A 17,595-nucleotide genomic window follows, 5' to 3' on the forward strand; every position below is an offset into this window, starting at 1 on the left:
CTAACCAAGAAAAAAAGTTGTCATGTTATAGTCTTCTGATATTTATCATTTAAGAGAAAGAAAACCCAAAACAAAACAATTGTATGTCAATTTTCCTCATAATATTGAAAATGGCAGTTAGAAATAACAGTTTTGTGACATCACTCTCACTCGGGGCTCATTTATGCTTAACGTTAGATATGTAGACAGACAAAGCCTTCTGTCCATACGCTGCGTTCATTTTGTCTGTAGTTGTGCACGTTTGTATAAAGCTTAGGGATGAAACTGAGCAGTGCCACTGGAAATCATGGGGGCAGTGTAGCATAATTTAAGCTTCCTTCACCGTTGCCTTGTTTGTTGTCAGGTGAAACTTTTGACTCTGCCCTCTAGTGCCATCTATTTTCTGTATCTATGCTATCACAAAGGATGCATGAGAGTATGAGGGCAGTGACATTCACAAAGGTTGAAACAGATTTATCTCTTTTTGCATGAAAATGCAGTGTAAATGAGCCCTTAGGCTGAGCTGAAGGTTAATTACTACAGTCGGTTTATATAACCTTGTTCGGTTGATAGAGATGCTTCATTCAATCAACGTTAGATGGAAAAATTTAATTAATGCAGAAAAATGATGCTCATTCACAACATCTTTTTCATTGAGAATTATTTATTTTATCCCTTACCACCCAATATAAATATTGCATCTCAGTACAGTGTTGATGTATTTGAGAATCCAGGAGAGAATTTTATTTTCCAGAAAGTTTACCAAATTATGTAAATCTGTTCTATCTTATCAACCTCTTCAGTGTTCATATTGTCGTTTCTCTGTTGTCGCCGGTCATACAGAGGACTTGGGTCATCGTCGCATTTTCCTACCCACAATGCCATGCACTGTGTGTGTGTGTGTATGTGTGTGTGTTTTGAAGGGGTTGGGTCACCAGTAGAGCGTCTGCACCTGCCAGCTGATGTCCGAATTCCAAGACCAATATAACTTTGCCTACCTAATCACACAAACACAAATACACATACAAATGTGTGCGCGCACACACATGCATACTGTATACCATCAGGGTATTAAATCACAAACACACGCACATGATTACTCTCACAAAGTATCATTTAAAGAAAGTAAAACACATGCTATGGTCACGTGACCACAGTGCGCGTGGCCCCCAGCACATCAGTGTCATCAACAGTTAAACATGTGAAAGTCTAAACTCAACACTGAATTTCTTTTACATGAAGTCAGCTGTCGGCATGAGGAAAACTAAGCCCAATGATTAAGTTATATAACTGTGTGTTAATAATCTGTTTCATAAATGTTAGGAGATGAAGCTCAGTGTCCTCCTGGCTGTGTTCACAAGATGCATGAACAATTATGCACAGGTATAATACTGTCAATATAAACAAATATTCATCAGCTAAGATTGTCTTTAAGCCGTAGGAGCACAAATGCATTTTTTAAAAGATATTTTTCTGACAATTTTCCAACCAAATGTCGTTGCCTGGTCTAAACTTGTTATTATCTGTTATTATTAACAGCCTTACAAGTGCAAAAGACAAGGTGAAAAACATAAATAATACCCTTGCAGAGGTCTATTCTAGAAAAATGAACAGGACAGTATTTTTAATAATTAAAAGCACAAATTAAAGCCTATATAAGTGATGTAATCAGAATGGTTTAAGGAATCATAAAATTGATCTACTAATTAATTTAAACTAATTGTTAATATAATGATAAAATATCTTACTTGAATTCAGAGTCTTCTCTGTTGTGGTGACAGAAGTAGATTGTTGTAGTGTGCTGCATGTATCTCTGTTTTTAATTCAAAATACGAAGTCACAAAGTCAGGTCTCCTCAGCATTTTTACCTTCAAATCTCAAGTCCAGTCCAGTCTTGCAGCATGCAGACAGCTTTTGTTTTAGGGTGTGCTTTATATCCATTATTATTGCCTCAACGGTCAGACAGTACACGATTTTTAGATCTGGTACAGCTGTGCGTAAATTGGGACTATTCCAAATTTTTCAGAATGTCTGGTCACTCTAGCCAACATCAACTCTCTATCACAAAAAGTACAAGTCAGATTATAGAAAGCATCCTCCACGAATAGGTGTGTATCAATACACAGAAGTCATCACTCGTTTCATACCCTGGATTAGAAGTCATAGTCAGGTGTGACTTCAACACAGCGTAACAAAAAACAACCAAATGCATAAGGATATATTTTTAAATTTATCTATATCAGACCAGTAGTGCAAGTGTCAAAGACAGACAGTTCTCCTGCAGAGGACTGAAGTAACATTTTTCCCGCTGACTGCTTAGGTAAATTATTTACCTTAGCAAAGTAAGGAACATTTCATACACTTCTGTATGAAAACTGAACACTTTGCCAAAATGCATTAGGTCACAACAGGTTATCTGAGGCATAACTTATGCTATTACATTGAAAATACAAAATATAGGTGGCTTTTTCCTCAACCCGGTGACTGGCACATCTGCATGATGTTATTATGTGCATTAGCATGTTGGATGTGTCCACTCTCATCCCAGAACAGTGGAGCAACACCGACACAATGTCCTCGTCTTATACGTAAATCCCTACAGTGCTTTTGTGGCTGACCAAGAACCTGCAGGCCCTTCTTCTGGCACCAGTGTTGTATTTAGGCTCATCATAATTTAACTGGCTCTCTTTTACTAACCTCATGTTGAAACTGCCCTAAAGCTGAAAGTGTTAGGGCGGAATTTGCACTTGTAAGCGTAGGTTCTGCATTACGTGTATCGATCTACACACCATGTATTTATATTGCGTGTGGCTGCCTGCACCGGACTGTGACCTTTGAACCGTGACAGTTCGGTACAAATACACAACAGTTACAGCCCAAACCAAGGAACTTTTATGTTTCCATTTTTCTTTTAGTTCATGAAACTTCCAAAAAAGTGACTTTAGACACTCAAACTCAAAATTTTGCTCATTATTGCAAGGTACAGAATCAGGATTCTTATTGTCTGGACTACTTGGTTTAACTTGTATCCGTCCACTCATAATCAGGATTTAGAAATACACAGTGTACAAAACATGACCATTCATCAGTGTATTTTTTAGACTTAGCTAATGATTGCTGGCCAAAACTGTCTTGTGCCCTCAGGGGACCAGGAGAACTGCAGAAAAAACACTGAGCAAGTGTGTGTAAGTAAATGAGTGTGTTGAGAGAGAGCGATCAGAGAGACTGCTATTGTCATTATGCTCCTGCGTAGCCCAGACTACGTGGTAGTCATGGGAACAACATTCTTTCCTAGAATAAAAGTAGAAGACCAGCCAGGAAGAAAACTACTGAGTGGGCTGAAATGGGAGTAGAACCATTGATATCTGGTACTCTCATTAGACAGTCCCAGTAGTACCGTTGCAGCATTACTGGAGCATATATTCTGTAGTTTAAGATGATGTTTAATGTTGTGCAGCAGTTGACATAATGGTCTTGATAGTGAAAATCTCAGCCCTTCATAGTAATAAAGGTTGAGTCACAAAGTTTTCTGCTGAAAAATTATGGTGAGATGACTACCAGCATCAGCTGCTTCAGAATCAGCATCAGATGAGTGTGATGCCAACATGACAACCACTGCAACCACATATATACACACATACACACACACACACACACACACACACACACACACACACACACACACACACACACACAAATTGACCTTTCCCAACCCTAATCTCACCCGTCAACTCCCCTGATACTGTGCTTGCCTCCAGTCCCAGAACCTGTGGTTTTCATAAATATGTTCAGATCTTTACATGCATGCTGTATTTTGTCTGTCAGTCTTCCAGAGCCGCAGCCGGCCAACCACTCCTCTGAGGACCCCTACGGTGGCAGCAAGGAGGGAAGTGCCCTGAGCTCAGAGGACCAAAGGTCACCAGAGGTCACTGTCCTTTCCTGTACGCCCAGCCCTCCCCCTCCACCCTCACTACCACCACCAGCCCAAGTGCAGGAGAAAACCCAAACACCCAAGCTGTTCACCCCAAGCAAGCTCAGTTTCACTGTAAGAACATTTCTTACATGTTTTATGACCTTTTAGAAGCTTTTTTCTATTATGTCAAGTTTAAAAGGTTAAATGAGAAATTATTATTTACACAGACTAAAGAGAGAAACACTAGATCATAATTGAGTAAATGCATCCATACTGTATGCTGCCAAGTTAGTCTGCAATATACAGTATGCCTATTTTTTTTCCTTCCTGCTTATACATAGATGTTTATTTAGGGTGTGTAGCTGATAAATTTTTCATGTGAATATCCTAAAGAGCCTGTCTTATGTTTGCGTTTTGAACAGCAGGAAAATATATCAGACATTATTTGTCAAGAACAAAAACCTCCCAGCATTTTTCACTCCACCTTGAATATTCTTAACATTTGGTATTCAAGAAGCATGTTAATTAACCCAGCGAATATAAATATGAAAAAGACGTCCTTAGAATGTTTTACACTAGACTCGAAGAAATGTTACAATTTCCACCTTTATTCAGTTTTTGTATATGTGTTTGTCTTTTCTCTTCCAGTCCTCCCAGTCAGGAGGCAACAACATGAACTTATCAGACCTGCCCACCTTCACTCCCAGCGTCTTCCCTCCCAGTGCCTTTAACTATGAGCGACCGAGGCATTTCATCCAATCACAGCCGGCCTTCCAGGCACCCAGCTATGAAAGTGTTCTGAAAGAGGCCCAGGAGAACCAGAATAACTCCCAACAGAACCTCAGTAGCTTCCAAAATAGTCCCAATGTTATGGAGACACAGAGTCAAGCTAAAATGAGGTCTGCACAAAGCCAGTCCTTCTCTCAAACTCAGTCCATGTCCAGGTCCTTGTCACAGACCCAGTCTCAGTTTCAAACACTAAGCCTCAATCAGAACCAAACCCAGTCTGCCCCGCAGCCGCAGATCCAGAGTCAGATCCAGATCCAGACCCAGGCCAACGGCACAGCCAAGTCCTCTCCCTCCTCATCAAGTCTCAGCTCTCCGATCTCCACCCCGGCTTCCTCTTCTGCACCTCCTCTCTCCTCCGCTGCCCCCTTGCTTAGTCCCTCTGCCACCACCGCCTCTTCCTCCTCTTCCCCTGCCTCCTCATCCTCTCTCCCCCGCACCACCATGCGTTCCACCATCACCCTTACCCCCAGCATCCCCAGTGCCACCGGCCTTGGTAGCGCCACCCTGCCAGCCAATCAGGACACCATGTCAGCACCTGCTGCCTACCTCTGCTCCGTGCTGCCCTCCCAGTCCGCCTTCTCCCCTTTTTCTTCCTCCAAGCTGTCTCCCAACTCCAACCGTCTCCAGCCCTCCACCTCCCCCTCCCCCTCCCGCTCCCCACTTGCCCCCTCCAGCCCTCTCCTCCCCATCAGGACCTCCTCTTCTCCTTCATCCCTCCCTCAGCAGCCTCTGCCTGTGTCCCCTTCCCTCCCTCACTCCCCTCTCTCTCCTTCCTCCTCCTCCTCCTCTCTCCCACAGCCAAACACTCCCAATGGTCAGAACAGAGTGCCGCCTGCTGTGGTCTCTCTGCCCGCCAGCTACAAGGGAGGACCAAGCATGTGAGTCACATGTTTACAGACAAGGGAAAATTTCTCACACAACAACCTGTACTGTATATAGGTCATAGCACTTTTCCACGAGTCAGCTAATGACAAACGTTTATTTCCTGAAGTTTTAGATAAAGCTTGTTGCAGCATTCAGCTAGTCTTCTCTTCATGGTCTTTTCTCTCTTGTTGTTCTCTGTTTAACCTCTGCTCCTCCCTCTTCTCTCTCCCTATCACCAGCCTTCCCAAACCCATCCTGAAGAAGTCTGTTACTCCTCGGCCTTCTTCTGCTCGCTCCACAGATGAAGACATTCAGGGCTCCAAAGACGCCCTCATTCAGGATCTGGAAAAGAAGCTGCGCTCAAAGGAGGCCCGGAGGAGAAGCAACCAGGTTTGTGTGTTTGTGTGTGCATGTTTGTGTGTCATGCAAACGGTGTTGGAAGTTCAAAAATCCTACATTTTATTTGTCAAAAAACATTCCCCCAACCAACACGCAAACTCCAGCCTATTCACACTTAACACAATGTGTGCCTTTTTGAAAAACAATGCACAACTACAGAAGTTTACCAAAACAAGTCACAACACGCTCTCTGTCAGCGTGAAAAACTACAGTTAACAGTATAAAGCTTCATTTTCGAACAGAAACTGTCCTATGAGGAGCGTATGGCTCGTAGGCTGCTGGGTCCAGACAACGCCAACTACATGTTTGACCAAGACGGTCTTTCAGACTCACAACTCGACCAGGTACGATAACAAACTTTTACTCAGTGAGTGGACATCTTAATCCATAAAAAATCGCTTAATCTCATCATTTCTAACAGCGTGTTCCTGATTATACTGATGTGTGTTGCAGCGCTGACTGTGCTGCACACACATTTATGTTGGCTCTGGTCCAAAGCCCATTAGCTTTCATTTTGCTATTAAGTAAAGACCACACATTATTACAGTCATTTGGGTTTGAATGGCTGCACAGGGAGCCAGTTTCCCTCTAAGGGCCTCTGAGCCCAAAGTTGAAAAAGCCTGGCAGTATAATCAGCAGCCCCAGTGAGCTGTCTCATGCTGTCATTTTGACCAATTTTCACTGTGTGTGTGTGTGTGTGTGTGTGTGCACGTGTGTGTGTGGTGTTTGTGCACGCACAGGATTGTTCTGTCAAAAAGCTTCTGTCGCTCACAGGGCTTTGCACCATCTATTCTCTCTCTCTCTCTTTCTCTTTCTCTCTCTCCCTCTGCCTCTCTTCACTTTCACACACAACACATGCATATACACACACACAGACACACATTTGTCAGCGGCTATTTCTTGCCTGCTTTCTGAGAACGAGCCCCTTTCATTCTCTGGTAACAACAGGACTATTGTGTCAGAATCCACACACACACACACACACACACACACACACACACACACACACACACACACACACACACACACACACAGAGTTACCCTCCTGGCTTTTTGTCAAGCTGTTGACCAGTACGGTTCATTTTCAAAGTTAAAACCTGTGATTACCTCTGCTTATATTGGTCTATTTTCTGTTACAGCCAGAGTCACCAGAAGGAAGACACACAGGTGGACTATGGTAAATAAAAATGATTTATATATCAATATTATTAACTCAGAATTCCAGAATTGTATTGGTGATTTTTTTTCTTTTGAGATTCTCATCTAGAGTGGCAGTATACACTCACTCCATGCAGTTCTTCATCATAATCAGTCTTTGCAGTAGAAATAGGAGGATTTTATACATAAGAATCAAACATTTACAGCAAAGTACTTTTATGCCTCCATGCCAGCAAATGCAGAGGCAGGAGGCATTATGTTTTCGGGATGTCTGTCCATCCGTATGTATGTGCATCCATCTCATTCTCGTGAAAGCAATGTCTCCATGAGGGGATTCCTTCAAATTTGGCACAAACATCCACTTGGACCCAATGATGAGTTGGTTAGATTTTGGTGGTTGAAGGTCAAAGGTCACTGTGACCTCACAAAACATGTTTTTGGCCATAACTCAAGAATTCTACCACTAATTATGACAAAATGTCACTCAAATGTCTCATAGGATATAACAATGAAGTGATGACATTTCATATCCAAAAGGTCAAAGGCCAGCTTCACTGTGACATCATAATGTTCTGCAAAACAGGCCACTATTCAGTGTCAGAACTCAGGAGCAGAAGGGGAGACATTTAGCCAGATACTCAATTGGTGACACCAATCTCGAGTGTCCACCTTGAAGCATGTGTGAAGCATTCATGTTTTCACAGACATGGATGTAAACTGTAAGTGACAGGCATACAACTACAAGGTGGTCATTTTAGTTTCATCTCTACTTATAGCCTGTGTTTACGTCATCTCCACATTGTGTTATGCCATGAATATTTCTCATGTCACATAACTCCAACTGTTTGTCAGGAGGGAAAAATGGCCATAGAAATAGAATGAGACTAGAACTGACATTCCCATTTACCTACATTTCATTATGTTTCAACAATTATACAATTAATAGCAACAAAATTTAATTAAAGTAATGGATTGCTTATTTTACAGTGTAACTAAATAACTGATTAATAGCAAAACAAATGCAGCTACTTTTTACAATAAAAAAGTAATCCGAGTTCTCATTTTGTAACATGTCACCCCTGAGGATGCCAATATTAAATACATGTATTCACCGTGCAAAGACATCAATACCATTGATTATGTAAAAGGCAGCAGTAGGCCAAAATGTCAAATGACCACGGCTAACAGTTTTTATCTATCCTATTTCCATGGAAGTAGGATCACATCATTGCTGACAGCAGCCACGCTGTCTGAGGACGGAGACAGAGCAGGAAACTTGTGTGTGTGTTGTCATTGGATTGTAAAATGAAGTAATTGAAAGTGAGTTAGAGTAAAGTTCTGAATAAATAATCCCTCTCTCCCTGCAGGGGGAGGCGCCACTCAGGGACAGATAGGGGAAATGAGGGCTCAGCTATCCAGGAGAAATGTTACGCTCCTCGCTTTCTGCAGATCCCTTCAGACCTCACTGTAGAGGAGGGACGCTTCTGTAGGATTGACTTCAAGGTGAATCACTCATTCACACACACATGCATGCATTACTATCAAAGGCTTCATGTTTTCATCCCTACCACCAATAAACCAGGTTAAGACAAAAAACAAACACAAACACACAAACCTAGTTTATGAAAAACCTGTTTTGAAAGACATTTCATTTGTAACTGTTGAGATCAGACACCTAATTGATGACTTCACTCTGACTAACAAGGTACAAGTGGCCTAATCAAGCCTGCTGACAGTTGGCAGGTTTCCATTAACCCTCAAATTTCACAAATTAAAATTGCGAATACAAAATACGCCTAATGGAAATAGATCAATTTCGAAAAACTCCCATTTATAAAGTTAAAAGCCATATTTCGCAACACTGCAGTGGAAACACTGTCATCGCTTTTACAGCTCATATGATGTGTAACACTGGGTGGCGGTAATGCGACTTTATGGATGCCAACCACCATTTAACTGAAGGAAGAAGAAAAAGTACAACAAAGTCACGTGACGTTCTACAAAACATGTGTACGGAGGAAGAGACCGAGATCTTAACTCTTATGTACTTATGTACTCTTTTGTAGGGACAAAGAAATTACGGCGATATTAAATTGGCTGTATTGAGTGGCTGCAATAGAAACCTGCTAATGTTTTGAACATCCTTTGCGACGCTTCTTGGAATGTTATCGCGAGAGAAGAGTCGCATAGCACCACGAAGTGGAAACACAGTCATCTTGCAATTGTGTTTTATTGAAATTTGGAAAATATCACTTAAGTTTTGTGCAAATCTGTAATGGAAACCCACCTAGTGACTGCTGTAGGGGATCTGGGTATGTAAAAAGGTATTGAGAACCTTTTCACAAATATACTCAAGTCCATATTAATCTCAGTTCAAAGGCTCCCTTTTACAACTAATATAAATATCAGTGCAAATAATTGTGCAGTCATACAAAGGTAATTAACGTGGAAACTTCTCTCTGTTAACAATCCAGGTCGGAGGACTGCCTACTCCAGATGTCTGCTGGTACCTGGACGGTAAAGCCATTCGTCCAGATGACTACCATAAGATGCTGGTGTGTGAGAAAGGGATGCACTCATTCATCATAGAGATCGTCACTGTGCACCATGCCGGCGTTTATGAGTGTGTGGCTAGGAACCGAGCAGGGGAGAGCAGATTCACCATGAGGCTCGATGTATTAGGTAAAAATGTCATTTTGGCTGGAAATGCTGTCTCTTTAATAGAATTAACATCACTGTGCACCTTAATAACAATTGGTTTATTCATGTGTACCAGTCCTACATTGCAAGGATCTTGTTCAGGGTAGGGGATAGTTTAATCACTTGTGCTGTGCTCCTCTCTGCAGCCCAGGAGGCTCTCCGTCCTCCCACCTTTGCCCAGAAGATGTCGAACTCCAGAGCTTTAGAGGGCGACACTGTCAGGTTAGAGTGCAAAGTCGACGCTTCACCTCCTCCGCAGCTCTTCTGGAAGAAGGATAAAGACATGCTGCGGATTGACCCAAACAGAATGAGGTGGGTCAGTTGAAGTAGTACATTTCACCTTTATTCTTCCTCTACTCCTCTCCACTACTGCACCTGAAACTCAGTAGATAATACTGAAGGTACATGCGTATTTAGTTTTCTGCCTCATTCCTGTTGATTTTGTTCACATTTGCTTGAGAATAGGATGATTAAATATTTCCTTAATAAGATCAATGCATGTCGCACCCATCACTCTTTTCACTTTTTTGTAGCCTGTTAATGTTCACTGTCAAATTCTAAAATAGGCAAAAATTCAAAAAATCAGCAAAAGAAAGATGATGTTCATAGCAATGAACCCAAAGCAGCCCCCTGGGGTTCCCCTGAGCTCCACAGCTTTACAGTGACTTTCAGGTTATTTTGGTTTTAGGGCCTGCTATGTCACTGTTTGATTCGCTATTGCCACTATTATCAGCACCTTTTTCAACCAGAGTTGGCAGCTGTTGTCAGTGGAAAAAAAAGCTGCTTTAAAAAGCTGCTCTTCACTACCTGCCCAGCACCAAATGACAGACAGACACAGTTAGCACCTAGTTTATGTAACATAGTTGAGCAGCTAAAGAGTCAGATATTTTTCCTCAGGAATTGACACAGACACTAAAAGCATAGCTAAAAGAAAGCGAATAGAGCAATATGTGTTCTCTTGCGAATGTGTAGACAACAATTGTTTTCACAAATCAACTTAAAAGAAGATAATAGTTCAGTGTTGTCTTCAAAATTTGTTTCTGCTGCCCCCATGTGGCCAAATGACTCAGCTATTGCTGATTTACTGATGGGCCAATGGTGCCGCATTTGTACAGTTTGTCACTTTCTTTGCTGTAATTTATTTATAGCGTTTTGAGCATTAAAAAGCATTAAAAAATATTTACTTTTTTGTAAACACAGGCAAACATAAAAGTAGGTCTGTTTGCCATGAAAAATAATCTCTAGGGACATGCCAGTGTTAAAAAAAGTACTCTGCACAGGTAAAACAATGTGCACAGTGAGCGTCAATGTTATAAAAACATGAGAATGAAGAGGTTTATTTATTGTGTAGTTGTGGTTTGTGATGGAAAATTGAAACTATATTTTTAATTTAAAAAAAACTGCACATATACAAAGTTTATCCTGCTTTATCCTCTTGGGCGTACAAAGCAAAATTGACATACGTGTCAAATACGTTAAATCAATATTTGATATTGTACCAGGATAAGAGGTTACAGATAATGAATGACTAAATAATTTATGTGTTTAGCTCTTTGAAATGCTCAGCCTGCATCAGGATGCTTTGACTATCATGTGCTAACTTCGTGTTGAAATGAACATTTGTGTCTTTTTTTGTTTGTCCACAGTCTGTATCAGGACGGTTCAGGCCGGCAGTGCTTGTTGATAGAGAGAGTGATGAAGTCTGATGCTGGTTGGTACACTCTTTCTGCCATCAATGAAGCTGGAATGTCCACATGCAACGCCAGGCTGGATGTCGGCAGTAAGTCCACCTTGTGTGTGTTCATCTCTCTATGCAAATTTACTTTAAAGGGCCCATCTCAGCTATCTCTTGTATGAGATAGCTGAGAGAGTTGCCATAGTAGCCCAGGCTGTAAAATTAAACAGCAGATGGAGAATGTTGCGTGCTCCACGCTACAGCGAATCCAGCTCTGCGCGTCAAACAAAGGCTGTGTTACATGATCGAGCAGAAACTTGATGAACGCACGCGGCATTGAGCTGTTCCGCTTTCCTAGAGAATACTGCATAATCACAGAGTCAGAGCGATAAGTGTGGAGGGCATCCAGTGATGAGAGAGCTCACTGGAGGAAAATGCAACACAGCTATTAGGTTTCTGCTCTATCACATAACACAGCATCTGCTTTGTGGAGAGCGAGCTGAGTAAGAGGACTGACAAAGGCCACACAGACAGCTACCTGACCCTTTGTTACACATGAGCTAGACTGTGTACCTGATCAGCAAACCCGACCACTTTATCTTTTTATCAGGACTCAGATATCGTCGTTTAACAGGAACTTATAACAGACAGAGGTTTTACAGGGAGCTTAACTGTGTGCAAGAGTTTCATCTTAAATCTTAAACTTGACTGATGGCTAAATTCCACCGGGCCCATCAACGCTACATCACGGCCTTTGCAGCTGATTGCAGATGTTTCAGACGATGCTCATGATTCTACCAGGCGTGCCTTGGCGCGTCTAAGCAGCGTGCTAGACGCAGCTCCCCGCTCTGCCGAGATTATGCATCGAGTCTTTTTTTGACAGTAAAATCCGCTCTGTGCGGCTTGACGCTACAGAGGATTTTATTGTGCATGTGTGTGAGTTGGAGGTAACATAGACTCTTGCTCTAAAATCACTGCAGTTAAATTATTATACAGTTTTGTATGTTATCACTGCTGAGTTTCCTCTTATAACCACAACAGGTTTCTGTGTACATACACATCTCAGTAAATTAGCACCAGGGACAATTCCAACATTGATCAGTTTGATCTTTGCAAGTATTTGTAGGGAGAAAAGGTGACTGTTGAAGTCTTGTCACAGCTATTGGCAGAAGGCTGCTTGTCAGTATTACCTGTGTGAGAGGGGCAGTGATGGTTAAAATCTGAGATGCAGTCACAGTACACTTCAGAACAAATTGTCCCACCCAATTATGTGTAGATTCAGACTATTTTAATAGCAGGCTTTTGAATTTTGCATCATTTTACATTCATTTCCAGCACAACGGTGAACTTCGAAGGCACAAAAGTGCACTGAGGTTCAAACTCTTGTTTAGGCCATGGCCAATCCAGATACTTTTTCTGTCAAAAAAGTCATAGCAGTTTCTAACATGCTACATGACTTTTTTTTGACATGTTTTGACCTTTGTTTGACATGATAGACCATGACTTTTTTTCAACATTCTAAACTATGACTTTTTTTGACATAACATGTGATGACTTTTTCCACATACATACCATACTTTTTTGACATACTATACAATGACTTTTTTTCAACATGATATTGTTTTACTTTTTCAACATGCTATGGTTTGACATTTTTTTGACTTGCGATACTATGAATTTTTTTAAACAGTACACTGTGACTTTTAACATACTGAACTATGACGTTTTTATCAACATGCTATACTATGACTTTTTTTTAAAATGTCATACTTCAACTTTGTTTCAACATGCTACACTTTATAATTTTTTATCGACATACTATACTGACTTTTTTCCAGTAAGTTCTTTTTTGACTATTACTTTTTTGGCATATTATGCAGTGACTTTTTTGACTTGCTATACTATGACATTTTTTGAAATTCTATACTGTGAAGTTTTCAGACATGCTGTTGTATAAATGTTGTGTGAGCATTATACTCTACAATTACATTTTAATTATATCTTTTCATGACATATTACACTGTGACGTCTTCATGATTTTTTTGTATGACGTACTAATATTTCATGATTTTCTGCATGATATGGTTTGATCCATTCTAACTATGAACAATGAGTTGCTGGAGAGGGCGTGTGCACACATACAAACACATCAGCTCTCAGATGAATGAAACTGTAAAATCACTTGTGAATCGTTTTGTGAGTTTAACAGCTGAAGGTGAAACATTGAGAGCACCCATTGTCTTTCCGAATGTGTGCTCATTCCATACCTGGCACTGAGCCATGACGCGCTGTCCTGTTCTCTGGTGTACAGGGCAGAAGAGTTATTTTCAGACAGCGGGCATGACAGGAATGTTTAGCCAGTCGTCCAGCAGTAAAGTCTGTTGCTGCGGTGGGTGACACCAGTGGTGTTACTCCTGTTATAAAAATAAATAAACAAGGCATTACAGGTCTGTGGTAAAACCTCAGATTTACACGTGAAGTTAATCAGTTATGCATGTAAAACTCTAACGTCATGGATCACAACTGCAGGCATTGCTTTTAAACTGAATAACTGCTATCAGACAATTTGGCTCCAGTGGCAAAGACTATAATACATATAGGTAAGTTTTTCCAAGTTTTTGAAATTTCACATTTATAAAATTATAGAGAGGTTTAAATCACTCACTTGGTTGCACTTTATTATTAATTGCACTTGTGTCTTTCAACTGCTGCGCAGTGTCTTTTAACTGTCTGTTTTTACGTGTTATTTTGCACATTGGTCCGGGGAAACGTTATTTCGCTTTACTATATGTGTTCTTACAGATATGAATGGAATGACAATTAATGAACTCGCACTTGAGGTAGGGTTATAGTACAATAATATTATCATAAATGAGTAAATAATATTATATATTAGCATTGGTTACTCTTACTAGCCCTCCTCTAATAGAACTGTTCCAAATTAGGTTTTTGCAGGTTTAATACGTTTTTGTTTGTCAAGCAACAAAACAATACAAATTGAGTGCATCTGTTGTTGATCAATAACAAATTCCTCTCTCTTTCTATCAGCTCGCACAGCCCCGGCCATGAAAACGGCGCCTCCTGGCTCAAAGACTTTGAAGCTTCTGTCCTCTCTGAGCCACGTGCCTTCTCTGACTGTGGAGAGCCCCGCCCAGCACACGGCCCCCCTGTACGAGAGCGAAGAGCTGTAGAGCCACACTGATCCTCAGATAACGATAGCACAACTCAGAGGTGTAAAACTGGACCGCAGTCTGTATTTACTGTCATTTTAAGGCAGACCTGGCTACTAATCATGCTTTGGTTCAGATTTACAGCATCCCAGCAGAACAGGACACTGAAATTTGAGGCTAATCCAGATCAAGTTATTTAAACAACCAACATTTACAAGGCTGATAAACTCTACAATCTAATTTCAAATTTCTCAAAGAGCAGCCACATTTTTAAGATTAAAGTGTATTTACAGGAGAATGTTTTAATTACACTATGATATGGTAGTTAATTGGAAAAACTTTAGATTTATCTTGCAAATACACTCAAAGCAACCCTCCTTTCATCCATTAGAGGTTACGTGTTACAGAAACAACAACCCTAAGCATAAGGAGCAGTCGGTTGCTTCTTGGAGAGAAATGTTTCCATAGTCAAGTGCCTTCTAAGCTAAAATAATCACACCTCATACTGTCCATCTGCTGCCGTTTGTCACCGCTGTGCCTGTCCTTTCTCTGTCTGCTTGTTGTCTAAGGCTGCAGAGCTGATGTTTGATCCATGCCTGTAAGCCTGTCTTCATCTGCCTGTCTGCTCCGCTCTCAGAATGGTGTCTCGGTCACGGATGTATTAATAGACCTGGATACGGCACAGCAGAGTCGGTCAGTTTTATCTTAGCAGCCCACTACAATATTGCAAACACAAAATTAACTCCAGTACCCACAATCCAACACTGCCAACATCCAACACTGCACTTTAATTCAGTCTCCGGCTCTTCTTTCCTCCACTTTGTTGCTATAATGTTTTTGTGTTTGAGCCTCCAAATTGAAGTTGTTGTCCTTGAACTACAGCTGCTGTTGCTTCTGATGACGTGTGTGTCTGTAAAGCTCCGTGTACTGGAATAGATTGTGATCTCAGATGTCACAGCTGGTTACTGCTCAGATTCTCTGCTGTGGTATAAATTCAGTCTAATATGTGTTTTTAAAGTTGGTTTCTAATATACAGCGTATGTGAATGAAGCTATTTATTTGAACTGAAGTTATTAGTTATCAGTGTTGGGGTTTGCAGTCGCCCCTCTCCTGGTCTGCAAAAGGCTGCAACCAGAGGTATATCATATCAGTGAGTTGGGCAAAGAGCAACGGGCTGCCATTCTGATACCCAGCATCTACGACTGAACACAAAACCTCATCTGCACTCAAAGGTACACTCAGAACTAACTCACTCTGAAAAGTTTACATTTTATCACATCTGCAGTGCAGATAAGACGTGTTTTTACAATTTATTCAAGAGGAGAAAAGCTTTTTTTCTCCTTCAGTGCAGGCATGCATCGTTGATTCTGCACGTTCAGTTGAAAAGACAGTATCAGTATGTCAGCCGTGGCTATCTGCCACGCTCTTCATTTGTGACCAGAGCCTTGCATAGAAAGAGCCGTCAAATAGAGCCTTGATCTGCCTGTTATTTTCACTCTGCTTGTTATTGCCAGCAAAGAAGCACAAAAAAAAGAAAACTGGTACTTTTTGGCTTGATCTGCATGCAAACAGAAAATCCGGTATTTAACCCTGTGTAGCCACAGTTCACTCTGATGCCCCTATATTCCTGAGATTTAGGTCACAAGATGAAAGTCAGAATAAATATTACATTTTCTGCCTCAAATTCTAGTTGGGCTTCATTTAAATATTTAAACTGCCTTTTACTCAGAACGAATGGGTCTAGATAATGCATTTCTACAGTTTGTCCAGATGTTCGGATCAAACAGGGTTAAACACTGGATTTGCTTAAAGCACCAGAAGAGTTTTGGTAACTTTGGCCCCCTCTGTTATGATTTTAAACTGCAGGTAGTGGTGTGTATACTCCCCAATTATTGTTTGTTGTGTAAGTTCTACATATCACTGGATGAATGAGGAATAAAGTTTATGTGACCTTGACTTTGCCTCTTGGTGTGTTTATTTTATTGTCATTTGTTTTTTGGCGAGCTGTCGTGTCAGTAAGCAAAATGCTGACTCTGTCTACTTCGTCCAAAATGATTTTTGTTAATATGCCCTCATGTCGCCCTCTGGTGGTTAGTGTTTAAACCCTGTTGGTCTGCCTTTAGTAGGGGGAACATCAGCTCAGTGTTAGAGACACAACTCACTGCCAGCAACATACAAGAGAATACTATGGTTATGCCTCTGTGCTGGCGATAGCTGTGGCCAGAGCCGTTATGTTTTCATGTACCGTCTGTGTGTACCATTCTTTGTGCTTTTATGTGACTTATTATATGCTATGACTTTTTTCATTTCATGAAATACTATATTATGACTTACTTTAATGGCATACAATATAATGATTTTTCTTATTTGTATGACATACTATATAACTGCACTTTATAACTATACGAAGACATTTTTTTTCAGTGTATTTGACATGCTATACCATGACTTTATTTTTACGACATACTATATTATTCTAGTTTTTGAAATATTTTTTCAACATACTTTATTATGATTTTTTACTTTGTCTGAAAATTATATTAGGACCTTTTCATATTTTGATGACCTATAATACTTTTCAATCACATATAAAACTGGCATTTATATATTTTTGACATGCTTTTCTATTAATATTTTACTCAACTTTTTTGACATACTACGCTTAAAAAAAGAAATCAAGATATACAATGAGCTTTTGATTTTCACATGCTATACTGTGACAATTTTTTTTACATCCTATACTCCGACATGTTATGGCATACTATATACTATGACTTTTTTTAGGAAAACTATACTGTTTTTTAAATATATTTTTTCAACATGATATACTATGACAACTTTTCAACATGCTTTACTCGACATGCTTTTGTCTGACATTATCTTGCAATAATATACTAGGATACTATTCACTTATTTTGATATGCTTTACTATGATTTTTTTTTGACAT

The 17,595-nt window shown here is 40.4% G+C and overlaps 1 protein-coding gene across 2 annotated transcripts in view; it reads left to right on the top strand.

The window, feature by feature from the left end:
• The window catches only part of myot (myotilin), a 33,224-nt gene extending 16,621 nt beyond the window's left edge, over positions 1-16,603 (top strand). Inside the window, exons 9-18 of one of the 2 annotated variants that reach the window (XM_042493755.2) lie at positions 3,805-4,024; positions 4,541-5,559; positions 5,785-5,935; positions 6,187-6,288; positions 7,084-7,121; positions 8,470-8,605; positions 9,577-9,784; positions 9,949-10,114; positions 11,449-11,582; positions 14,526-16,603. In XM_042493755.2, coding sequence (XP_042349689.2) covers positions 3,805-4,024; positions 4,541-5,559; positions 5,785-5,935; positions 6,187-6,288; positions 7,084-7,121; positions 8,470-8,605; positions 9,577-9,784; positions 9,949-10,114; positions 11,449-11,582; positions 14,526-14,668 — 2,317 coding nt within the window. In that variant the 3' untranslated portion in view covers positions 14,669-16,603. The remainder of the gene's footprint in view (positions 1-3,804; positions 4,025-4,540; positions 5,560-5,784; positions 5,936-6,186; positions 6,289-7,083; positions 7,122-8,469; positions 8,606-9,576; positions 9,785-9,948; positions 10,115-11,448; positions 11,583-14,525) is intronic. The other variant, XM_042493757.2, reaches the window with a different exon arrangement.
• The last annotated feature ends 992 nt before the right edge of the window (positions 16,604-17,595 follow it).

This window comes from Plectropomus leopardus, chromosome 8 (genome assembly GCF_026936395.1).
Source record: "Plectropomus leopardus strain MGB_pleo_1.0 chromosome 8, ASM2693639v1, whole genome shotgun sequence".
Lineage (NCBI taxonomy): Eukaryota > Metazoa > Chordata > Actinopteri > Perciformes > Serranidae > Plectropomus > Plectropomus leopardus.